The following is a 26,702-nucleotide window of genomic DNA, read 5'->3' on the forward strand; positions in this document are numbered from 1 at the left end:
TACACATACTTGGGGTATTTGTGTGTATGTTTCTCTTTCTGACTATACAGGTAATGAATTTTCATTGGAAAATGCAAAAAAGCCAAAAGTAAAAATAGAGTCACTTATATATGACCACTATCAGAGAGACGTCTTCTCTCTCCTCGGCCTTTTGATTTCTTTCTTTTCCTTCCACTCATTCACAGTATGTGTAGCTCATACAGACATACTCATGACATAATTTGTTAAAGTTGTATTATATTTTAGATAAATGGGTCATATGATAAAGTCTCACATCCTACTCTTGCCCTCACTGTTCACATTTCCCCATGTGATTAAATGTCCTCTGGAGACATTCTTCATCTACGTATAGTGAGATGGACTCTTTTTTGATATGCAGCTCTAAAAGTTTTGAGAAATACAAAGATTCATGTAACAAACCACCGCAGTCGAGACACAACAGCTGGGTGTTCGCTTCGCACTGCCCCCTTTAGTCAGTCCCTCCCTAGCCCTGAGCCACCTCCTGCCCCAACCCCTGGCAACACGGATCCGCTCTCCCTTCCTAGAGCTTTGCCCATTCTGGAATATATACAAATAGACTCATTCAGCATGTAGCCTGTGGGTCTGGCTTCTTTCCCTTAGCATGATCCTTTGAGTTTCATCCACATCATTGCACACATCAGCAGCTTGTTTCTCTTTGTTGCTGAGCACAATCCCACAGCGGAGATGTACAGCAGTTAATCTATGCGTTCACCGGGGCAAGGGCAGTTGGGCTGGTGAACACACTTTTACTTGTTCAATGATATTCCCTCCCATAGGCACATGATATTTTCTATAAGCAGACCTAAGCAGCTGAATAAAAATGTAAACATTACTGGACCTTTGGGGTTGTTATTTTAACATAAGTAATCATTAAATAAACATCTTCATACATGAATCTTTGCAAATCAGACATAGATGTGCACGTTTACATAGTATACATACGTCTCAAGCTGTCAACACACATGCACTGCTGGAAGTATAGGAACACATAAAATATAAAATACAATTCTATTGGAATTTTCTAAATATGTTAATTCTATATTATTATACAACAGCTCAGGTCTCAATGTTTTATTCCATTATAAAAATAACAAAATGATAACTTGCTCTAATTCCAATGTAGCGGATTTAGCCTGCTAAATAGGATTTGATTAATTATTGCTTCTGGAATACTAAGCATAAGTGTCCTTGAAATGCCATCTCAGGCTGGTAGACTTTCCTAGACTGAAGTGTCCAGACACTTCATTGCTCAGCATAGGCAGAACAGGGACAGAAACTACAGAAGGGCAGTGCGGGGCCTGGGGCTCTTGGGACAGCACAGTCGGGTCTCCAGTTACATTTGAAAACCTGAGGCTAAAGCCACCAAGAGAGGAATGATAAAGCTGGCACTTTGCTCTGTATCAAGAGATGAGACTTCTCTTTGAGTGGATGCTGCTGCCCTGAAAATTGAAAAAGAAATAAAGTCAGTCTTTGTGTTTTGGCATCTGCTTTCAAAAATACTCATGAGTTCTGTAGAAAATTTTAGACAGAACAGAAAGTTACGAAATGGAAAGTAAAAGTTTCTTTAGTCGTTTTATTCCCACTCTACAGAGAAAATTGCCCTTGATAATTTGGGTTGTCCTTCCAGGAATGTGAAACACACACACACACACACACACCCTAATGCCATAGGGTGGACACCCTTCCATACTGTGCACATGAACTCAATTCATTTTCCCTTGTGTGTGAATCCACGTGGTGTGGATGTACCCCACTATTTGCAAAGTTCTTTACTAATAGACATTACATCACCAGAGTTTAACCGATGAAGAAAAATCCATCCTGACATATAGGCATTGAGAGGGACCGGTCAAAATATAGACCCTGTTCATAACAAATAAGAGTCTGACCTCTAGGTTGTTTTAAAACAAATTCCTGAATTATTTTAAACCAGTCAAAAGGTAATTGCTTAAATTATAAAACACATAATGTTCATTCTGAAATGTGTTTTATGACTCTGGACTAGTGGCTGGATCCTCTAAAATTCCTAACTCAGAGAGACCCAGTCTTGAAGGGGGCGGAAATTCCTGACCTTCTTTTTACTGAGGAAATATCACCCTCAACGTTGTGAAGGGCTCCTCCTGCTGGACAGTTTCTCTAATTGCACTTCTGAACTTCCGATTCAGTTCATGTCCGTACTTGGTAATCTTTGCTTTCGAATAATTAATAATCAGTAGAAGGATACATTTATTTTTATTTTTTAGAAAATAAAATACTAATACAGTACTTACTAGAGCAGTATTACTAAACACAGTAATAATGAAAGGCTCCTGTCAATTTTTTCCAATTCCCACTCTCTTCCCAAGGGTGACCAGAGTTAGAAAGTTAACTACTAATAGCAGCATGGATTCGCCTTTTCAGACCTCTTCTATGGTTATTATCCACAAGTAGAAAAAATAGTTTTGTTTCCCTTTGCTTTATATGTCTGTGTTCATGTTCTGTGCGTGAGTTTGTCAAATTTTAGTTTAACAAGCTATTCTTGTTGATGTGAGGCTGTACATGGGGGTAGAGCTATTTGTAGTTACTTTGGTTTTGAAGCTTAATTCTTGCTATGAAATTTATAAATCTCAAAGGCTGGTTTTCTCATATACTCTTCTATTTAATTTTTGAATAGTATCATTCTATTTAAAAACCTACTGAGCTCTGACAGGTTTTAAGGGCACTTCACATTTTGTTAATTACCTTGGATATTTTTAACTCAAGTTATTTTATATTAAAATATTTTACAGTTAAGTTTTTAAATATCACATTTTCTTTTTAAGTATTTTAAATGTTTTGTAAAAGCAAAGTCTTCTCAAATATTTGATTCTAGTAAGCCTAATAAATGTAGAAAAGTTAATCTTACTTCTTCTAAATAGTCCAATAATGGTTTAAAAATTAATAAAACTGTCTCATAACTTTTAACTACAAATTTCAAGTCTAAGATCAATGACTTAGTAGTCACACATATATCAAGATCACATGGCTAATCCAACAGCTCTTCTTTTATGTCAAATTCTCTAAAGTTTTGCAAATAAATACCAAAGACAATTTGTCCCTAAACTTACCACATTTTTACTTGCATCTTGACTCATCCACTCCTTTCTTTAGAAGAGGGTACCTAAAACAACCCAAAAGTCTGACATAGGTCAGAGATCATGAGGATTTCCATAATTTTGGTCACACATTGTCAAATTGTTTTCCCAGAGCACTCCAGTAATTTGTGGTGCTCTCAGGCATTAAATAACATGTTTTTGAGAAGTTTTTTGCTATTTTTTCTTAAGATATGTCAAAGAAGTTGAGATAGAAATTATACCTTGTTATTTTTTTGTTACATTATTATTAGAGTGATTAAGTAATCTTGTCCATTTGCTACTTGTGGTTCCTGTTTCATAAACTATCTACAATGGCTAAAATGTTCCAAAAAAAGAAATTTGCAAGATTCCTGCTAAGGCAACCAAAGTGGAGAAAACTTGGCAAAGAGCGAAAGAGGGTTTCATTCTTCACATTTGAAGAAAATGGGCAGAACTGTTAGAAAGAGATCTGCCAACAAACACTGAAAGAAATGCCCAAACAGAGGCGAAAGAACAGGTCAAGAACTCCATCCCCTCCCCTGCCTGCCGTGTGTGCACCCGGAGGCTTGCAGCAGTGTGGTGTGGTAGAGAGAAGGGGACTTCAAGCACAGCGACCCTGGTGTCACTTGGGTCTAGCTGGTCCTGAGTGACTGTGATCCCTTCATCTCCCTGAACCTTAGCATCACGGATGGGGCTCACGCTGCCCACCTTCCAGGAGTCTCGTTGGCATGAAAGGGGAGCTCCGGGGAAGCCTGTCTATTCCAAAGTGCTTAGGAATTCTGAGAAGAGCTTCCTCCTTCACTGAGCTTCCTGCAGCAGGGGCCCTACGGGTGGTGCCCTTTGCCTGTTCCAGGAGCAGTGATATAGGTGCAACAGGTATTTCAAGGATTTTCACGTGACCTGTATCTGTACATGTGCACGGGGTTACGGAGACTGGAGCAAAACTGTACAGCCCTAAGAAACAATGCGACCCTTCCCGAGGTGCCAGGGCCTTTAGAAAGCCCATCCCCTTAAATCCTTGAAATAACCTTATTCCCCTGTTTTCCACTGAACTAGGCAGAGATGGTTTCTTTTTCTTGCACACAAAATCTGTATCTGCTGCCACAGACACTCTCTGAGGCCCTTGGACATTTGTCATCTCTTTGGACTGCTCAGCACCCTTGAATATTGTTCACCTCCAATCCGGGCCTCTACCAGACACAGAGGTTCACTTATTCAGTTAGTCACTCACTCATTCCTAAGTGTCTGCCAGGTTGTAAGCTCTGTTCTTCATTCTCCAGATTCATCCGTCAGTGAACAAAACAGGTTCAAGTTCCCACCCTCTCCAAGCTAATAATAGCGGGAGACAGGAAATACGACTCCATAAATCAGTCAGTTGAAAGATGATTAAAAAAAAATATGAGAAACATAGATAGATTCTATGTGGGATCTTGAGGAACCAGAGAAGTACAATAGAGGCTATCAACTTAAATACTGAGATCAGGTTAGGCTCCTGGACACTTCAAAGATAAGAAAAGGGCCAAGTTTGGGTCTCTGACTCCAGCTGCAGAGCTCTTACTCTGCCAGGAGGGTGATTTCTTCACGGCTTTGTGGGCAGGACGGTTCATGAGGTCGTTAGGGAAGTGGCTCAAAACTAGCTTGAAATGGAAATTCCCCGTGAGAGACAGTGAGTGATGTGTTTGAGAAAACATAGGAAGAACCTGGAGAGCCAGGTGAGAACAGGGAAGGCCCCCGTGTATAAACTAGTCTTCCCTCCCATGACTTATAACTCAAAATCCCGCATGCAAATTCCCAGGGGGAGAGGACTGAAGTCCCTCACGGAACCCTGAGAGGTCAGGCACTAGCACACCTGCCAGAGGGGATGGGCCTGCTGTCCCAGCTTCAGTCCAAAGAGCACAACATCTGCCAAGGTGAATTCTCATACCCTCACAGGCTCCTTCAGACCCTGGCTGTGCCCTTACTAGCTGGGTGGACTTGAGAGAGCCTTCCATCAACTTCTCTGAGCTAGAAGTTAATGAGCACATTGGTTCAGATACAGGCTTGGCACTTGTCAAACACCCAACAGCACAGCTTATTTCTCTGTCAGCATCTGAGCAGGGCTGATACAGGACTCCATGGTACAGAAACACCCCGTTCTCCTGTTGTAGGTTCTTCCCTCCCTAGTTGAAGATGGCTCACGCCCAGATCTCCTGGGACCACATGCCAGCCAGTGGGAGACGAGAAGGGAATGCGAGAGAGAGACTAAGAGACTTCAAGAGACTTGGGCAGAGGTTGCACATTACTCTCAGCCACAGCTGGAAGGAGGCTGGATGTACACTCATTAGCCTTGGTGGCCATGAGACCAGCCAAGACTCAAGGATTTTGTTACTAAACAAAGGAGGGAAGAAGAGAGATGTGGGGATGATGAATGTACACTCTCTTTCCTTCTCCCTAATGGACTGCATGTATGAGCAAGATATTCCACATGGTGCACACGGATCAATGCCTGGCCCACAGCTGTTGTCCAGCCCTTGCAGGTGGAAAGATGAGTCCTCCAGGTTTTTATGGAGCACTTGCTATGTGCGGCTTTTATAAGACACACAAAGAGGAAATGGATGGTTTGGGTTTTGTCAAATGACCCCAGTTGGAGTCACTTGAAGAAGACAGATGTTTGCTTCTTTCTCGGTAACTGCAGGATTGATAGTGACTCCAGCCTCCTTCTGCCCTATGTTCGGTGCTGTTCTGGGCAGGGTGTCCCAGCTGGGAAGAGGGAAGCACTATAATTGCACTGTGTGCAGAGCCCTGGGGAGAATCAGGAAAGCCTTGCAAGGGAGGGAGCTTTTGGAGTTGGTCCTCAAGGACAGGAGTGATGTTACCAGACAGGAAGGGAGGGGAAGAGACTTTGGGTACCAGAACCAAGCAACAACAATAAAGCCCCATATTTTACCCACCACACTGCCTAGAATTACACATAGCCATAGGTACAGATTGGGATGCAGACAGAGACGACAGCCAGGGCTGGTGAGAGAGTGGGACAGAAGGCCACACCACATACTGTCAGTCAAAGTGTGCAGCCTCTCTGGGACAGCAAAACTTGGCCCCAAAGGTCAAAATGTAAAATGCTGCACACACATCCATTGAGCCACCAGCTCCAACGCTGGTATAATCTGTCTGTTTTAGTCAGCGTTCTTGTCACTGTGACCTAAGCACATGACAAGAACAACTTAAAGGAGGAAAAGCTTATTTGGCATTCACGGTTTCAGAGGTCTCAGTCCACAGATGGCCAGCTCCTCTGCTCTGGGCCCGAGGTGAGGCAGCACTTCAAGGCAGAAGGGCCCAAAGCAGCTTGGGCCAGCTCATAGCGGGGTCAGGAAGCAGAGAGCAGGAGGGAGGAAGGGGCTACAGGGCAGATGCCTGCTTCCAGGGCAGGCCCCAGTGACCCAACTCCTCCAGCCACCCACAACCACCTGCCTACAGTCAGCTACCCCCCAGTCAGTCCATTCAAACTAGGATGGACTGATTAGGGTAGAGTTCTCACAATCTAATCACGTCACCTCTGAACACTCTGGCATTGTTTCATGTCACACATAAGTTTTTTGGGGGACACCTCCTATCCAAACCATATCATTGCCCTCCACAAATACTTCCACACCAGCCTATGAACAAAGATGACTTCTCAGCACTATTTATAATAACAAAACAACTGCGACAGTGACCTACAACTAAGCCAGCCTATGGATGGGGAAGGATTAAATGACTGGAAGCAGGGCCATCCTGCAGAATATTCTGCAGCCACTGAAAGATGGGTCTGAACCCACTGAAAGGAGGACGCCCTGGCACTGTTAAGTAATGAAATCTCCAGCAGGACAACGCGTACGGCATGACTGCTTTTTGTACAAAAAACAAAGTCAAATGAATAAAAATAAGATCAAATCAGAAAGAAGCCAATGAGTAAGCTGACATCTGCGTCTGCTAACGTAGCGCAGGCCTGTGCCTTGAGCACTTGTGGGACGATGGGCCAACAGCACTTCCTCTTATTCACAGTCGACCAGGGGAAACAACTGAGAACAATCTAAATGTCCACCCATGGGCAACGAGGTTAAAAAATCACACTTGTGCTCGGTAACACTAATGAGGAACTGTGAAAAGATTGAGGCAGCTTTATCAAAAATGTGGAAATCTCCTCTGTGTATCTGAGGTTTTTTTGTTTTGCTTTGTTTTAAGGTACCTGGGATTGAACCCAAGGCTCATGTGTGCTGGTTCAACTCAGCTCCATCTCCATTCCTTCTTTTCAAATTATATTGCACATATAGATGAGATCATGGGATAGTTTTCTTTCTGCATCTGGCTTATTTCACTTGGCATAATGTTCCTCCGTGCTACGGCAAATGGCGACATCTCCATGTGTGGGTGTGCACATGTGGCACTGGGGATTGAACCCAGGACCTCATCATGAGAGAGAATCCTTTGCCAACTGAACTACATCCTCAACCCCACAATCTCCTTTTTCAAGGCTGGATAATGTTCCATTGAATTTATATAATATAAATATACACACATACTTTTATATACATGTACACAATGGAAAAATATACATTATATATGAATATTTTCTTTATCTATCAGTGGACATTCAGGTTTTTTCCATATTTGGACTAGTATAAACAATGCTGAAAACCTACTGTCCCCCACAGCTTCCTCAGATACGAGCTGCTTGAACCCAGGGCCTGGGCGTGTCATTCACAAGACTCCATCCCCTGAGTTCTCTCTTGTGTGGCCTGGTCCTTAGCCTGAGGGTGTTGGTTTCTGCTCTTCCCTCTCTCTGAAAGGTTCTTCCCTGATCCTCACTGTGGAAGTAGTGCCTCCATTTCTGAGCACGTTCATATCCTGAGCAGCACTAGCACTTAGACTGACTTAATTTATTTATGTGCTGTTCATCATCTTCTCCCTAAGTGTACTTTAGTGTCTCTAGGGACAACGCGGCTTTGCACCATGACACACAGGAAGCATTAAATATTTGTTACTGAATGGAACAAGAAAAGACTGCAGTGAGCCAACACGAAGAAAGAAAGAATGAAACAGCCGGTGCGACGGCAGGTGTCGGGAAAGGACATTGGTGAGTATTAAAACTGCTTCATATCAGGGATTTTTGTTAGGCAGATTTCAGTTGCTCTTGTCACAAAAAAGTAACTAGGTGAGATGACAGGCACATTCATCAGCTTCACTGCAGTTACCATTTTTCTATCTATATATTTCCCATAACCTCATGTGGCAAGTCTCAAATATATAAAATAAAATTTCTTTTGAAAAACATGTGGAAACATGCCTGGTGTGGTGTCGCACGCCTATAACCCCAACAGTTTGGGAGGCTAAGAAAGGAGAATTGCAAGTTCAAAGTCGGCCTCAGCAACTAGGAGGCGCTAAGCAACTCAGTGAGACCCTGTCTCTAAATAAAATACAAAATAGGGCTGGGGATGTGGCTCAGTGGTTGAATGCCCCTGAGTTCAATCCGCAGTACCAAAAAAAAAAAAAAAAAAATGTGGAAATAGCTCCTGGATATACTGTCAAGTGAAAAAAAGGTCCAGAATCTTATGCATATTATAATTTATTATGACTGGTATAAAAGAACTGTGTGTGTGTGTGTGTGTGTGTGTGTGTTGTTATGAGCACATGATACTCTAAAAGGACACACAAGACTCTAGAAGCAGGGAGGTTTATTCTTCTGCACCTTGGGATAGGGCAACCAAGAGACTTTCTCAACCCTTTCATAATTTTGAATTTTGTCTCAATTTAATAAAATGTTACATTAAGATTAAGAAATAAATGTTAAAAGGTTCCCCTCCTCCTCACTAATAGAATTTCTGCAGAAGCAAGTGCTGCTACAGCAGAGGATGACATAGAGCCATCTCTGCTTGAAGTTCCTGGGAGGAGTTTGGCTCAGGTTGGCAGATGTCTATCAAACCTGCACCCGCCTGGCAGCCCAGAGAGACAGAGTAGGTGAGATGTGGTGCAGAAGAATAGACCTCACCCTGCAGCCACACAGATTAGGGTGGGTTAAGACCATGCTGCAATTCACCCACATTCTATAATACTAAGGAGAGGTTATTTGAGAAAGAAAGGCAATTTGAGTTTAGTCTTCTACTCACGAATTTAAGGCACAATCAGAGTGAGTACTGTGGTCCACGCACTTTAAGAGCTTCACTGGTCTACAGAAAGAAAATAAGATTTAAGGAATTATCTTTATTACTTCCATTCTTCAAACATTTATGATACGCCTGAGAAGACCTGGAGATAACAAAGTCTTTGCCCTCAAAAAAATACAAACTATTCCTTTTTGAAACATTAGCTAGCATTTACTGAGCACTTACAATGTATCAAGAAAATTGATTGTGTGTTTTATATAGTGTCACTTAATCCTATAACAAGCAAATGGAGTTGGGACAATTTTCATCTCCAATTTACACTAGAGAAAGCTGATGACAATGATTTGCCCAAGTTCTCACAGCAGTGAATCAGAGAGCTGAACTTGAACCTTGCTGGCTGACTCCAGAGCCTGAGCTTGTAACCCTGTCTATATGCATGTACTTAGAGCCCAGTACTTAGTGTTTGGAAAAAACTCTTGCTCAGTGCTTTGGGAAGAAGATTGATTTCAAATAATGGGTAAGAACTGGTGTTTGGCTTTCCATGGAGAAAGCTCATTTGCTCTGCATAGTGGAGGGAGAAGATGTGAAGTTCCAGAGCAGGAGGGAACAGAAAGCAGCCCTGGAGACAGGAGCAGGTGCCAGTGCACAGGGCATCAGATCAGAGGGAAGCCAAGATGGGATCTCGGGGACAGAATGACTGAAGAGGATTCAGAAGAACAGGAAAGCTATGTTGTCACTCAAGGGCATGTTAAGCTAAGCAATCCTTCCTCGGATTTACCTACTTTTCATTAAAGTCTACTCTATGCAATTATTTATTTGTTGTTGTTGTTGTTTTGTTTTGAGACAGGGTCTCACTGTATGGTCCAGCTGGTCTCCAGCTAATGGGCCCAAGCAATCATCCTGACTCAGCCTCCCATGTGCTGGGATCACAAGAGCATGTCAACGCATTTGGATTAAAATCTAGGGGTTTGATTCAGAAAGAAGAGCATGGTAGCAGGAGGGAAAGAATCCACTTCCAGGCCATACACAGTTCTGTCCCTAAGTGTTGACATTGGGCCACTTATTTCATCTATCAAAAGAGAATATTTACAAAAGTTTAAAGACAGACAAAACTAACGAGTGGCATTTACAAATGTGGGAAACAGATCTATGGAAGCAGAGGGTAGTAGCCAAAATGGAGGCGGGGGCGGACTTTGGATGGATGCTGGTTAGGTCCTACTTCTTGTTCACAGTGCTGGTTGTACGATGTTTGTGCTTTTTCCTGTATGTAGGTTATATTTCCAGAAAAGGGTATTTGCTTTATTTTGTTTTTTAAAAGGGGGTGATAAAATGGCACCCGACCTTGGAGTTTCCTGGAAACATTAGCAATACTAATGCTAATATAGAAGAAATGATGCAGGAAACAGAACAGCTTTAAGGGGAACCAGTGGCCCTCACTTCCAGGAGCTTTGCTCTGCAGGAAGCAATATGCAGACTGTGGAGCTCTGGGGAAAGCAGAGGTGGCAGGATGATCGTGGGTAGTAGACAAGAAGACTTCTGATGTCATTTTGAGGTAGGATGGAAGAAATAAGGAAAGCTAGAAAGGAGACCATCAAGGAAGGGAAAAGAAACTGTAACTTTAAACTCAAAGGCTTCAAACATCCTCACCCGTGCTCTGCAGGCAAATTTCTTCTGAATTTTTGAAAGGCCCATAAATCCTAGAGCATTGTGAGCCCAGTTACTTAGTGCTTATGTACCTTGACAGCTTCCACAATGCACTTTTTTAGACTAATTAAATGAAGCTTAGAGAGATTATTAGTAAACTTATTATTAAATTCATGATATGGGGACATTTCATGTATTATCTATGAGCTAAATAATGTTAACCTAGAGATCCTAAAAAGAACCAGACCACCATGGCCTGCCCCGTGCTCTGTGATGCAAAGAATCCAGTCCATCAAGCTAATGTCACCCCCACATGTTTCTCACATTTGCCATTTACAAAATATCCTTTAGAAGAAGAGCCTGAGATCCCAAAAGCACCACTCACTCTCAAGTTAGCCCTTGCTCTGTCCCTTTAAGTGTGCACTCCTTGATTTCCTGAGTAAATCTCTGTTTGTGCCTCTTTCTGATGCATCCTGAAATTCTTTCTGCCCTGTACATCAAGAACCTGCCGGGACCAGGTGCAGTGGCACATACCTTAACCCCAGCAACTCAGGAGGCTGATGGAGGAGGATCACAAGTTCAAAGACAGCCTCAGCAACTTAGCATGTCCCTAAGCAACTTAACAGTACCCTGTCTCAGAATAAAAAGGGCTGAGGATTGGTTCAGTGGTTAAGTGCCCCTGGGTTCAATTCCGGGTACCACAAAAAAAAAAAAAGAAAGAAAAAAAGAACTTGGGGTCCTGGTCTCTCTTCCGGGGGACCCCCTCGGAGCCCTAGTCAATGACAGTTTCCACACGGAAACACTAATAAATGTTCAAGAAAGCCACCCAGCCCTAACAATGTTGGACGCCAGACCCAAAGAGCCAGCATGTCTGCTCCCTTAGAGGCTGAGGCGGAGAGCAATGGAGATGGGGATCTGAGTCCAGGAGAGCGGGGCTTACAACCACCCCAGGGCTTCAGCTGAGCTTCTCTCCATGTCCAAGAAGCGGGAAGGGACACCTGAGTATGACATAAAGAGTCTGGTCCATAATCACTCAACAAATAGAAGCTGCTATTTTTCTCCACTGCTCTCTGGTGAAGTATCTGTCTGTAAATATCTCTAACCAACTCGGGCCTTAGCACCAATTGTGGACAAGAACCCCCAGGGACCCAAACACACAATCCTTTTTCAGTTCCTCACCACACAGTAAACAAGGTGAGAAGGAAACCGGATATGGGCAAAGGATAAAGTTCTTCTCTGTATATTCTTTAACCATCATCCAAATGGACTCTGAGAAGCGGGAAGGACTCAGACAAAACCTTGGCCAGAAGGTGCTCCCCACCCCTGCATCCAGAAGCAACCCAGAAGACAATCCGGTGGCCTTTGGAGGTGATGCCTGGAACCCTTTCCACAGACCACCCCCCCCCTTTGAGAGTGCACGTCTCACACACAGGACCACCTACAGGTAGTCGTCAATGCAGCTGGACCGGAAGCCCATGGCCTGCAGTCTCTCCTCCAGGATTTTCACACTGCCTTCTCCACAGGATTCCCTAAAACATAAGAACATGTATTTTAAAATAAATAAATATAGGAGGAGGAAGAAGAAGTGGTTACTAAGGTAAATAAAATTTCTTTTGACTGTGTGCTCTCAGATATTTTTCTCTCAGAGGGAATATGGGAGAGCACCCGGCAGAAGATGCTGTGAAGACCCAGCACTGGGTCTTTGAATACACCAGAGAGAAGCTGGGAAGCGCTTCCTTCAAGGGAAAAGGTGAAAGTTCTCAATGTAATAAGCAAAGAAAAAAAATCCTACGTGGATAGTGCTCAGAACTATGTAGGAGTGACCCTCCTTTCCACCCATGAAATTGTGAAAAAAGGGAAAAGAAATAGATGCTAGTTTTGCTGTCACACCTCATACTGCAAAAGTTACAGCCACACGGAGTGGCAAATGCCTTGTCATTCACTCCCTTTTATCTCATCTTGTAGACATGAGTAAAGCACAGTGAGACACATTTATATTATTTTAGTATATTTTTGTCATTCTATTATTAGTTACTGTTGTTAATCTCTTATTGTGACAAATTTAAAAATTACACCTTATCATAGGTATGCTTGTACAGAAAAAAACAGTACATATAGGATTTGGTACAATTTGCAGTTTCAAGCCTCCACTTAGGGTCTTGGATCATAGTTATGGACTTCTAAGATACATTTATTTCCACAAGGTTTTTCAAACATAGCAAGGACACTCTGCTGTCCATGATGTTTTGTGTTCTGCTTTAGCTCATGTCTGTGTGTGTGTGTGTGTGTGTGTGTGCCTTATACAGACATGTACCAATGTGTTTAACCATTGCATGGCCTCCCTTACAGACTATAACTCATACACTGAGTTCCCTCTTTGGAAGACCTACACTGATTCCTTTTATGCCTTTTATGCTACAATAAACCTTGTTGAAACTTCCTTTTCATATACATTCTTCCTAATTTTTTCCTCAGTGTAAATGTGTAAAATTAGGTTTTCTGGCAGCAAGGGTTTGCATCTGTTTTACAGCTCCCCACGGGCACTGGCAGGTCACACCCAGCAGAGTGCAGCAGGAGTGCTTTTCCACTCTCTCACCAGTGGGGATTCTTCCCTCCTGATGGTCACAATGAAGCAGGGGTGGTTTATAAAGGCCTCAGTGGCAGACAGGACCCTGCCATGTGGTTTTTAGGCCTGGTGTTCGTATTGCAGGCAGAGCCCTGCCTGGGTTGTGAGGAACGGGAGATTAAACAGCCTCCCACCATGACATCAGTAGAGAGGCAGAGTGCAGGGAGGAAATGAGCAACCTCCTGTTGCAACTTCCTGCACAAGTTGCCACCGTGTGGAATTCCAGCCACTGCGGAATGAAGAGGGCAAAGGGCCTCCAGAACTTTGTCAAAGTCAGGACAATGCCCTTCTCTGGGTGAGGCTTGCTATCAGGATTTTTCAGTAAGCAGTGACATGGAGGCTTCAGAGTGCCTGGACACAAAGAAGAGTCAAGGGTCATTCTACAGTTCCTTTGAATAAAGACTGCCAAAGCCGTGTCAAATGCAATCAGGTATTAATCATGTCGTTTGTAGGTCTTTGCCTATATGGGTTTTTGCTTGTTTGTTTTAAAATAAATTTTATTGTGTATATTTGAGGATTACAATGTGACATTTATATATATATATATATATATATATATATATATAGAGAGAGAGAGAGAGAGAGAGAGAGAGAGAGAGAGAGAGAGGAATTATCACCATACTGAAACAGATTAGTATATCTAACATTTCAAATAGTTACTGTTTTGTGACAAAAAATAGTTAAAATCTATTTATTTAACAAAAATACCTAATACAATACAATTTTATTAACTATAGTCTTCATGTGTTTTCCTTAAAATCTAAACAGTCCAAGACTCCCTTTCTTAGCTCGTGACCTACAACTCTACCTGGTGACTCAAATGTCCAACCATATATCCTGACCTTTCTGGAACATCTCCTGAAATAGAAATGATGAGCTGACATGACACTGAACTGCAGTTTCCTAATCTCTCTAAAGGTAAATTCAAAGGACAAGCTTCCTCTTAACGGAGACACTAAAACCAGAAGCAAGCATAATTTCTAGACAAGAAGCAACTTCTTATGAAAACAAGGAAAACAATAATGTTTTTCAGGAAACAATGAGTGGAATTTGTCTTTTGGGAGGGAAATGCAGATCTTGGTAAAACTTAAGTAATATGTAGTTAGCAAATTTATTGTAATATACTTCCTAAGAGACATATAGCATAATTTATGTCATAAGTAGTCTCAAATTTATTGCAATCTGTTGCCCAAGAGATAGGGAAAAAATTAACACCCAATTTATGGTGAGTCTTAGATGGGATGAAAACAGGTATTTACTGAGATTCTCTTGGAGCACATATCCAGTGGCACACCTACTCCTGAGTCTGGCAACACTCTCCTCCAGGTACCATCAAAGCTCTGAAGAACCAGGTCCCAGCTTGCTTCTGAAGCTCCATCATGGCTGCTTAGCTTTAAATGGGCTGTAGCTTCACAGGCAAGTGTCTAAACCTAATGGGTTTAACTGTTTTATATTATTTTGTGCCAGGAGTGCCCTTCATTGGTGAGAAATACGAGTTCAAGCTTGCATCTGTATATAAACTCAAGTAGATTCCCAAAACAATATGCACCGTAAAACTTCCCTTCCCAGTTATTTGGGATTCAATTGTGGAGTTGTTTTCTCCCTGAGAAAAAAGTCTTCAGAGTCCCTGGTTTGGTGCTGAAAACCAGTAAAGGCTTTGGGGCTTAAATGACCAGAAGGAGAAATTGGCTTTGACTCTCACAAATGCATAAGGAATTCGGCTATCCAAAGCTGCCCAAATCATTCAGAAAGGAACACCATAAGTCTACTGGATAAAAGAGGATTTCTCTGGGGACTCAGGACTGGCTAGTGGCATTCCAAGGAGTCAAGCCTCTGTCTTTCTGTATTGACCATGCTAGAAACAGAGAAGACTGGCATTTCTCCAAACTGAAAAAGTAAATGGACCTGATCATATCACATCCAAGACAAGCATGTCTGCACAGCTGCCACCATCAGTAGCACCATGACTTACACATTGGTTCCCCCAATCTCATGCATGACCCAGATCTCGATTCGTGTGATCTTATCCTTCTGTAAGTATGGAATTTCAAAATCTGCAAAAAAACTGAGAGACAAAGAAAACATTTCTTTCCTTCCTCCTTCTCTCCCTCCCTCCTTCTTCCTTCTTCCTCCTTTCCTTTTGCACTGCTGGGGATGGATCCCAGGACCTTGCTTGTGCTAGGCCACGGCCCTACTATTGAGCTTCATTCCCAGCCCTGGAGGACATTTCTTAAAGTCCTAAGGCAATAACATATTTTTCTCTTTCAGTTGTTAGTTGATCTATACATTAACATTTAAGTAGCTTTATTTTTCAGCTTTTATTTTTAGGTTACTTATTCATGCATTCATCAGCTATTAATAGCTTAACTATATAGACAAGATTCTATCACCAGGCCATTCAACTGTTTGCTTTACCTGAATTTGCAGGAGCATGCACTAGACTGGAGACTAGGACCATTCTCTTTACCTCCAAACAGCTAACATTTTGGCATTCTGTGCTGTACTTGTTGGTGCTGTAGTTCTTACCCTTTGACAGGATAGGCTCCTGTGGGCTCAGAACCATTCAGCATGACATAGATCACCCCAGAACTGTCTCTCGAATACTGCAAGAAAAAACAACATGATTTTGAGCAAAGTAAGACATGTCATTTTTTTTTTTTTTTTGCTATGAAATAACCTTTCTTTAAAAAAAATTGACAATCATCAACAAGGACAAATTTGATCACTGGTTTATTTGGGGAAGCAAATTGCTTTCAAATGTAAAAAAGTCATAGATTCAGTAACTCCCTGACTGGAGCTCTACTATAAGAAGATGATACAAAATACACAAAAATGATATGAAATACACAGTGTCAGTACCAGCTGGAATACACTGGCTTGTGTTGCCATAACAGACAGCATTAAGGTCCCGCTGGCTAAAGCCACAGAAGACTTATTTTATGTTCATTCCACAAGTTTATCACAGGCCCAAGGAGTTTTGCTTATTGTGTTCTCTGGAAGCTTGGCTGAGGAAGTCTCCATATCTGCAAAATCTCTGACTGGCCAGAGGGAAGAAAGGAAGATGGCAAACCATAGACCACATTTTTTTTTCTTTTTTTTTTTTTTTCCTGGTGTCTGTCGGTGGGGGGATTCTAGGGATTGAACCCAGAGCCTACTTTATGTTAGGAAAGCACTGAAGTATATCCCACCTCTTTATTTTTTTTTAATCTTATTTTTTTTTGGTGGGGTTCTTTTTTTTTTTTTTTTTTTTTTTTTGGTCTTTTTTGGAACTGGGGGTTGAACCCAGGGCTTTGCACATGCAAGGCAGACGCTTTGCCACTGAGCTACATCCCAGCCCTATCCCAGCTCTTTTTATTTTATTTTATTTATTTGAGCCAGGTTCTTAATTGCCCTGGATGGCCTCAAACTTGTGATCCTCCTGTCTCAGCCCCCAAAACATCCCCTGTCTTTGGGATCACAAGTGAGCACCACCACCCATTCTAAAGGCTTCTCCCAACATCATACAGGTCACAGTCATTCACATCTCATTGGCCAATATAAATCACGGGTAAATAATCCCAAGAAGCAGGGGAGTGCAAACCACAGGTGCGGAAAACAAGCCAGAAATATTTGGCAAACAACACAAAGGACCACCAGAAGCACTAGGCACAAAGATGTGCAGTGCAGCATGGTTTGTAATCATAAAATATGAGGAGCCAATTTAAAACACCCAACCACAAAAGAATAGTATGTAAACCATGATACTCATATCTAAAATACTAACCAGCCCTTAGCAAACGTCTACAATGCATTTGCAATAGCAGAGAAAGGGTTTATATCCAAAGAAAAATGCAAGATTAGGTAAACAGGGCATGAGCTTCGCCACATTTAAAATAAATAATCAGAAGTCTAGTAACTCCGAAGGGAGAAACAGGTCCACAGAAAACTCCCAATCTCCAGTTCAGAAAACCCTGGGAGCATATAATTTCCCCAAAATGTTTGTGCTAGAATAAACACAAGTGAGGATGAATTATGTGTCACTGAGATAAACAAGCCTGGGTTTATGCTCTAAGGGAAATGACCCCCATACCAGCTATCCCATGACAACAGGACACTCCATGCCACACATGTCTTGGGTTGCTTTCAAGTGGTGCTAACAGGCAAAATTAAGTCCTCAAATGTCAAGGTTTGATGACCACTGTGTTGTGGAGGTTGCCTCTAGGTAATAGGAGCAGGAACACTTCTCATTTACATTTTCTGTAATTTGTCATTCTCTGTCATAAGCAGCTATTATATTGACAATAAAGAGTTAATTTTAAAATACATACAGATACAGTGAGGCCATATAATATGGTGGTTGAAATTTTGGTCTTTGCTGCTGGACTGCCTGGTTTCTAATCCTGTGCATCACCTCTGGCACTCTGGCAAAATTTCTCCAACTCTATGCACCTCATTTTACCCATCTGTAAAAATATCTACCTCATGAGATTGTTGTAAAGATGAAAGATTTTAAAATAATAACTTAATGTTTGGGCTGGGGATGTAGCTCAATAATAGAGAGTTTACCTAGCATGTACAAGGCTATAGGTTTGAATCCTTAGCATTGCAAAAATAAGAGTGATAATATCAATGACTTAATATTTATTGAGTATTTATTGGCTCAGGTTCAAGTCCTCTCCTCATCACTTTTTTAGACAACATCTCCTCATGTTTCAACTACCCAGCAAATTCTAAGGGCTCAAAAATGGTGAGCACTGTTTCTGGTTTCCCATGACAGAACTGGGGGAGTGGGAGAAGGTGGTCTGCAGCACACACTCTGAAGTCTGGCAGACCACTCAGGTAGAATACGATTCCTTTACGTGTAATGCTGACATCTTCCCTGAATCGCTGTGGTGACCCCCTCTTTCAGGTGTAGACACATTTATAGCCTCCCAATCCTCAACTTTGGGGCTCTGGCAGGCCCTGCCAGCTGACTGGAGTTAGCACTCAAGATAGAACCCCTGGGAAGGGGGAAGAAACAGTGTTTTCTCACTGGAGCAGGCTGGAGAGCACAGGGTCCACAGTGTCCTTTGATGGAGGGAGTCTTTGCTTAGTTCCTGACTGCCGTTGTGGTGGAGGACTTGGCCAAAAGCCCTTCACCCTGAATAGCAATGGACCCAGTGGACATCTGGAGATCCAGAATAGAAGATAGGACCCAAAGAGATATGATACCCCTGAAAGGGAGGCGGGGGTGGGTGGGTGGAAGGAGCCTGATTTCTGCCTGCCTCCTGATCAGTATAACTTCCATTTGATAGTTGGCAGCTCTTTGCCAGGCACTGAGCTAAGGACTTAACCCTCTTTATTTCTAACCTTTATTCTAAGCCTGGTGACAAAGAATATGAACTATAATCATTGGCATTTTATAGCTACTGAAAGCTATCATTAACCCTGGTGACGATATTCTCTGACCAACACAGCTAGCTTAGCTGGGGGCCTATTTCTTCATCTCCAATTTATCTGCAGGCTCTTATCATCTCCTCTCTCATTAATATTAGTTGGTGAACATTTCTAACCACTCCATCTAGTCCTTGTACCAAGATCTTCCATAAAAGAGGGGTTATCCTCCCCATCTGACATGACAATAAAAGAGAAATTGATTTGAAACACTCATAGCAACCGTGATATAATAGAAATAATAATGGCTATGTAATATCCTCACTTACAGTTAACATTTACTTAATGCTTTCTCTGATCAGATACTGCATTAAATATTTATCTCCTAAAACCCTCTCAACTTTATGGAGCAGAATGAATCAGGATGCTGTCAAGTGGCAATTGAGGCTTATAAAAGTTAGTAATGACCTGCGGTCCCCGTCTCTGAGCCCCTCTGTTCTGTGTTCACAGGTCCCATACTTGCTCAAGTCCTGAGTCATCCATCCCAGATTTACCTGAATGGATGCCCTTTTCCAAAAGGAATCCACAGGGTTGTTCTCACAATCTTCTGATGTAGGACAGGACTGGTAATCCAGTCCTAAGAGAAAAGCAAAAAACACATTTCATTTCAAAGATCATATCAGGGAAGAATTTGTTTAAAATATTTGCCAGCCCCACATTTAGCCCACATTCTGCACCCGGTGCACAAGTCATTTACCAGCCCAAGCTTCAGTTTTGTGTTCTAGCAATGAAGATAAGGCAGCATGGAGCTGGGTTGGGCGCACAAGCTGTCAGTCAGACTGAGTGACAGCAGCTTGTTAGCCTGCCGCCCTGAAGCATATTTCTCAATCATGCTGTGCTTCAGTTCTCTCATGTCAAAACAGGGATCTCATGGGACTACTGCAGAGATTAAATTAATTGATATGTGTAAAGTGCTTAGACTCATACCTAGTAAAAACAAAAAAGAGTGTTTTCTATTATTATTAGTATTAATTATTATTGTCACCACCTGCCTCAGAGGATTGGTGAGATAAATGGGATGAAGGCATATGAAAGCATTCGATGTGGGTGGCAAATGCACAGTAAGCAGGAGCTCCTGCTTCTCTTGTCATGTGCACAGCAGTCTTACCAGACCCGTGTTTCTGTCGACACCAACTCAAGAAATCTGCAACCCGGCCATATAGAACATTACTCAGGGACGTAAAGCGACGGGTATTCTCTGAGTAGCTAGTAACAAGGAGGTGGTTATTTTCCCAGAACAGGGACTGAAGAAAAACAAACAAACACCAAAAATAATCAAAACAGATGACTCAGGCACAATGTCATCGAGACAAGCAGGAAACACATTTCTCTTTCAAATCTAACTTGCTGCAGATGACTACGTTTTCCTTGAGTCTCTTTTTATTTATTTGAAGAGTGCTATCCTTCCCACTCCCTTTATTCCAAGGTTATCCTGCAAAAGATAATGAAATATTCTCCCATGTACAAAATGTACATACATGTAGCAAAACACATTAAAAAAGATCAAGAGACCTGGATGGGATGCTGCTTCTGTCATGCACTAAATGTGTGATCATGACCAAGGTCTTGACTAGATGTGTCGTCATGTGTAAACGCCCTGTCTCAGTTTCTGCATCTAGAAGATGGGGATCATGAGTCCTTTCTCATCTTCCCCAGCTGTGATCAGGATGGTGTGCTATCACAGAACGCACTTCATAGTCTAAAGAAGTGCCTCAAAACACAGTAGTCTTATAGTACACCCTACCGTTCCTACTATCGATAGTGTTTTCATGCAACACAATATAAGTGACAATATCCCCCACTCGTTGGCTCATCTGACATTCAGTAGTCCAATCACACTATATCCAGACTGAAAGGACTCCCAGGTGAAGGTTGATTATCGATGCTGCACCCTCAATCATTAGCATAAAGTCTGGCACACAGAAGGAGCCCAAGAAATCATTTCCAGGTTCATCAGTGAGCCCACCAAATCTGAAACAGGAAAACAAAAATCATGCTTCCCCTTTTTACTGATAAGGAGGCAGCAACATTCAAAATACAACAAAAATGTAAAATCATGTTTTCAGTCTATTAGCTCTTTGAACTTCATAGTTCCCTTTACCTGTCTTTTCAAATCATACACAATGAAAAAATCAAGTTAAGAATGATTATGTCAAGAGGCGTGGTGCCCACCTATAATCCCAGTGACTTGGGAGGCTGAGGGAGGAAGATCACAAGTTCAAAGCCAGCCTCAGCAACTTGAGGAGGTCCTAAGAAGCTTAACAATACTCTTTCAGAATTTAAAAAGAAAAAAAAGAGGGCTGGGGATATGGCTCAGTGGTTAAGCACCCCAGGTTCAGTCCCCAGTACCAAACAAACATTTATATGTGTGTGTGTGTTTGTGTGTGTGTGTGTTTATTTCATATATATATATATATATATATATATATATATGTGTGTGTGTGTGTTTATGTCAGAGAAATAAAAATGGTATACAATTTTCTTCATATTTGAGGTACTGTGCTAAGCAGGCATTTTATGTGGACTTTCTCATTTATTTTCATTTTATTAGACCTTAGCCTGCAGACAAAATATAGACAGGTAGTTTTCTTAAAGAAGCTGGTACTGAATAAATACAATATTGAGACATATTAGGAGAGATGGGTCTCCTGGAAGGATGCTGAATTACTCAAGGTTCAGGCCCCTGGGCCAGTTAGGATGGAGGTTATTCAGAGCTGGGCAGATGAGGAGGCCCAGTGTGAAGGGTGTGGCAACTTCCTGAGGTCAGCACTGACTTGTTGACTTCGGAAAGTTCCTTCTGCTCCTGACTAGGATGAAGCTGCCTTGCCACCAGTCAGCTCAGCGCATGGGCTGAGAGTTTGCTGCTTGATTTTTCCATAATACCACAGGATGCTAGGGCCATCTGATCCCGTACCTGACCACTGTCTGTCTCCACAGAGAAAGAGTGAGGATTTATCTGAGACAGAGGTGGTTACCTTGTCTCTGGGAATGGAGTGCCTGGAGAGGTTAATGAAAAGGTCATAGTCCGAGGGGAGCACAGAACAAGGGTCCTTGTCCAGCACCACTTTAAAGGCTTCCCAGATGGCTGTGCAGTTCTTGTCCCTGTGCAAAAATACAAGTAAAAAAAAAATATATATATATATATACACACACACACACACACACACACACACACACCATGATATGCTGCAAAGGATTTGCCTTTCTCCCAAGATTTTACAGGCCATTTGGTCACATATTAAAACAACAGAACCAGAGCTACAAAAAATAAAGCACACCGTCCTGGCTCAAACAATGGATTTAAAATCAGCCGCTGTGGTGGCTCTCTGAACTCAGGAATATAGCCTTGCCCCAGGCTCATAAGACAAGGGGGAAAGTCCTCACTGTCATGGCAACTCTAGGCCACCTTGGCCCATGCTGACCAGTTCTTAACCGTACATTCTTACAGATTTTAGGTTAGGAGGAACTATCCTTAGCTCCCAGAGTTTCAAGAACTGGTCACAAGTCTCCTCCTTCAGAGTGACTTGGGTTCCTCCTATCAACATTACCTCGGGCCTCCATTTCTCCTGCAGGAAAAAGATAGTTTGCTCAGTAATGTGACATATCTTGTGCACTGAGGCCAGGCAGGACTGCAGGTAAATTGCTTCTTGAAAAAAAAGAGCATGTAGGGGTCAGCACAGGGAGCCCATTTTATAGAACTGTTCTCTGTGTGTGTGTGTGTGTGTGTGTGTGTGTGTGTGTTCTTTATGTTTCTCTTTATTTTTGTCAAGAGTTAAATGATATTATTTGCCTTTAACATCATTATTTGTCACAAAAGTAATACTTAAGTTTTACAAAGAAAAGATAACAATTACTATGATAAAAACATATATTTGCTGTTTGCAGCAAGATTAATAATGTTCTCTTACCCTCATGTTCCCACCGGCCGCATTGGTCCCTAACACTCCAAACTGGCCTTTACCCAGCCATCACCCTGGGCGGACACCCCCACAATAGTGCATCCCTCACAGCAGCCCCCACCCTTGCTCCCTCACCTCCAGACCCCCACCCTCCACACTGGCCCCGGCCCTTTATAACCCTTACCCTTCTCCCTCACTTGTATCTCCGCAAGGCCCGCTAAAGCCCCAGCCAGACCCCTGGGAGACGCTGTTTGCCAACTCGACGCCCTTCACCCTCTTTCCCACTCCCCCTGCCGTGCTCACCGCAGCTCAGGGCTCACCAGCGAGCAGTACTCGGCGCAGCGGCCCAGGAAGATACTCTGCAGGCGTTGGCTCGTGCCCTTCCCGCTCCACTGCGCGCCCCCCACGCCCGCAGCCAGCAGCAGCTGGAGCAGCGGCAGCCACGACGGAGCGCACCCCCGGGCCGCCATCGAGGAGACTGGAATTCCTGCAGCTTGGTGCCTTCTGGGTTCCTCCCACTTCCTCCGACCGCGAAGGCGGCTCCTCTGAGTTTACACCTAGAACAGAAGGACCGACACCGCGCATCCTCGCTGGCTCTGCGCTTTCCTCTTCAGGACCAAGGCTGAGCTTGGGTCTCACCTGCACAGGGCCAGATATTGAACCCCCAAAGAAGCAGCGAAAATGGAGAACAGGAGAGAGGATTTCAGTCATCAGAAGAAAGACTTTTCAGGCTCCAAACTGTGTAACAACTTTGGCGTCCTTTTTCCCAAGGGCCAGTGATGGGTTTTGCCTGTTTTTAGGAACTAATAGCCACAAAAGCTCATGTTTATTGAGATGTTACTATGTGTCAAGCACTCCACAAGTAAATGAATACATTTACTTTTCAAATCTCCTTAGCTAGGTTTATGATTATCCTTATTTTACAGATGAGTAAACTCTGGAAAAACAAAGGGCACAGTCTCCTTACTGACAGGCGCAAGAAAGCCAGGATTCAGAGGGCTCCACGTGGGGGGCCAAGTCCACACCTCTTATGGTAATGATGGCTATGGACTCTGAATCTATTTTTCTGAACCAAACTCCACATTCTCCTATCTAGCCCTTCCTCAAGTCAAAGTCCACTTTCCAAGCTAAGCATTTTCAATTCCTTCTATATTTTTTCCTGGTATTGACTTCCACATGTCTAAATAGCATGCTTACATGCTGTTTCAGGTTTGACTTCCTAGTATGGATATGGAGAAGGAGGTGTTGGCATTAACCCCACCCTTCAAGCATTCTCTTTTACCCTTTATCCTGCCAGTAGGGAGATAGTACCACTTTAAATCATTCATGACCTTGTGAATGTTATCCATGGCTGAGCTTATACCACTCTACTTTGTTGTAAAACTTCGGTTTACCCCAGAGGTGATAACTGTCTCTCCCTCCTCCTCCCTGGCTTGGTATTCCATGTACAGTTAAGATTATATGGTCCAGCTCTCTGCAAGACATGCACATCTCTCAATGTGCTCATGAACCTTAGTCAAGATTTCAGGGAATGTGTGTAATATTTCTCTCTCTCTCTCTCTCTCTCTCTCTCTCTCTCTCTCTCCCCCCCCCCCCTTTTGGGTTTCTTGGAAATATTCCTAGAGCTGTCCAGCGTTCTGTTCCAACCTGAGCTGACTGCTCTGGACTTCTGTGTAATGGTCATCCTGGTCCTTCCCTTCCCTCTCCGGTGTTAGTGCCCTGTTTTCTAGACCTCATGTCTTCCTCTTCTCCTTGTTTTATGGAGCACATCTCTTAATAGGTTCTTTAGAAGATACTCAGAGCTAAACTTTCTGACACTTTCACATAGGGCAAAATATCATTTTCCTACCCTCATGCTTAACTGAGAATTTGGTTACATAGAATTTTAAATGGGAAATAGCTAGACTGTGGAACCAACCTAGATGCCGTTCAATAGATGAATGGATAAAAAAATGTGACATTTATACACAATGGAGTATTACTCAGCACTAAAAAATGACAAAATCATGGCATTTGCAGGGAAATGGATGGCATTAGAGCAGATTATGCTAAGTGAAGCTAGCCAATCCCTAAAAAACAAATGCCAATGTCTTCTTTGATATAAGGAGAGCAACTAAGAACAGAGCAGGGAGGAAGAGCATGAGAAGAAGATTAGCATTAAACAGGGACAGAGGTGGGAGGGAAAGGGAGAGAGAAGGGAAATTGCATGGAAATGGAAGGAGACCCTCATTGTTATACAAAATTACATATAAGAGGAAGTGAGGGGAAAGGGAAAAAAAACAAGGGAGAGAAATGAATTACAGTAGATGGGGTAGAGAGAGAAGATGGGAGGGGAGGGGAGGGGAGGGGAGGGGGGATAGTAGAGGATAGGAAGGGCAGCAGAATACAACAGACACTAGTATGGCATTATGTAAAAACGTGGATGTGTAACCGATGTGATTCTGCAATCTGTATTTGGGGTAAAAATGGGAGTTCATAACCCACTTGAATCAAATGTATGAAATATGTCAAGAGCTTTGTAATGTTTTGAACAACTAATAATAAAAATTTTAAAAAAATAATTTTAAATGGGAAATCATTTCTCTTAAGAATTTTGGAGACAGTGCTCCATTGTTTTCTACATTCTGTGTTGCTGTTGATAAATCGGAAGCCATTCTCCTACCCAGGTTTACCCAGCTTTTTTTCTCTCTGTTTTTAGGACTTTATTCTCAGGAGCATGAAATCTTGGAGATGAACTTGGGAGCGGGTGGTTTTCTTTCATTGTGCCAGAGAGTCAATGGGCCCATTTAGTCTACAAACTCATACCTTTAAATCCTAAGAAATTTTCTTTTTTTTTCTTTAGTAATTCCCTCTCCTCCGATTTGTTCTCTTTAATCCCTATTTTTCTTAATTAGACTTCTCAGTTGTGAAGTTTCTCATATTTTTGTCTCCTACTTTGTCTTTTTTCTTATTACTTTCTTTTTTTTTTTTAAAGAGAGTGAGAGAGGAGAGAGAGAGAGAGAGAGAGAGAGAGAGAGAATTTTTAATATTTATTTTTTAGTTCTCGGCAGACACAACATCTTTGTTGGTATGTGGTGCTGAGGATCGAACCCGGGCCGCACGCATGCCAGGCGAGCGCGCTACCGCTTGAGCCACATCCCCAGCCCCTCTTATTACTTTCTTGAATATAAATTTATCATCTTCCAACTCCTCCCTTGATTTTTTTATTATTTATACTGTTTGACAGTATTTTTGCATATTTTGTTTTAGTCTCCTCTGCTGCTTCATGGATCTTTCTGAGGTGATTTCTACAGGTGTAGGTGTTTTGATTTTCTTTTAAAGTTTCTTCTGCCAGTGCCTGCTACCTTTGAGTACCTTTCTATCCATTTTCATTTTGGTTGACTAGCTTTAATGTGAGATTTCTTCATAGTCTGACCTTGGCTGATTGTTTTGGTTTTTTCTCTAACATAAAATAAACCTAAGACATGAGTGACTGTCAGGGGCATCAAGGGGTGGGCTGCCCCACAGAGTGAAACACCGCACTTTCTCAGTAGGAGACACTTGTCATTTTCTTGCAGACAGCTGGCTTTCCCAGAGAGGAACATTATGACATTCTGCCTGGAAGGGATTAGCCTGAATTTCAGCAATGGGGAGACCAGTGGGGATGGAGACTGCAGGGATCTCACTATTCATGATGTGGGTTTTCACTTCTCTCTCCTGTCCCACCACATCTTCCTAGAGCTTCTGGCCTCAACGATGCCCAGTGCCCCAAGGCCAGACTCCCTTTGGTCAAGCCTCCCCAGGGATTATGTCCAGTCTTCGCCTGGGTCCTGGGTGGGGAGAAGCGAGATGCTGCTGCACAGGGCTACAGAAGGTGCACCTGCCACCATCCCTAAGAGTTCTGCCC

The 26,702-nt window shown here is 42.6% G+C and overlaps 1 protein-coding gene across 1 annotated transcript; it reads right to left on the bottom strand.

Moving 5' to 3' along the window:
- Bst1 (bone marrow stromal cell antigen 1) lies at positions 1 to 23,317 on the bottom strand. Its single transcript, XM_026403116.2, has 9 exons — positions 23,120 to 23,317; positions 21,893 to 22,019; positions 20,026 to 20,161; positions 19,412 to 19,494; positions 16,032 to 16,108; positions 15,478 to 15,570; positions 12,322 to 12,408; positions 9,239 to 9,298; positions 1 to 1,460 (listed from the first exon to the last, which is right to left on the bottom strand). The coding sequence occupies exons 1-9, from the start codon at positions 23,284 to 23,286 to the stop codon at positions 1,355 to 1,357; spliced, it is 936 nt and encodes a 311-aa protein (XP_026258901.2). The 5' UTR covers positions 23,287 to 23,317; the 3' UTR covers positions 1 to 1,354.
- Positions 23,318 to 26,702: the final 3,385 nt, after the last annotated feature.

This window comes from Urocitellus parryii, chromosome 10 (genome assembly GCF_045843805.1).
Source record: "Urocitellus parryii isolate mUroPar1 chromosome 10, mUroPar1.hap1, whole genome shotgun sequence".
Taxonomy (NCBI): Eukaryota; Metazoa; Chordata; class Mammalia; order Rodentia; family Sciuridae; genus Urocitellus; species Urocitellus parryii.

Excerpts from the sequence above, each read along its gene's own strand:
- Bst1 (XM_026403116.2), bottom strand. The coding sequence starts at position 23,286 with ATGGCGGCCCGGGGGTGCGCTCCGTCGTGGCTGCCGCTGCTCCAGCTG. Across the intron at positions 19,495-20,025 it reads TCGACAGAAACACGGGTCTG|GACTGGATTACCAGTCCTGT; the intron begins GTAAGACTGCTG and ends CTTTTCTCTTAG. Across the intron at positions 16,109-19,411 it reads GGAAAAGGGCATCCATTCAG|TATTCGAGAGACAGTTCTGG; the intron begins GTAAATCTGGGA and ends TTTTTCTTGCAG.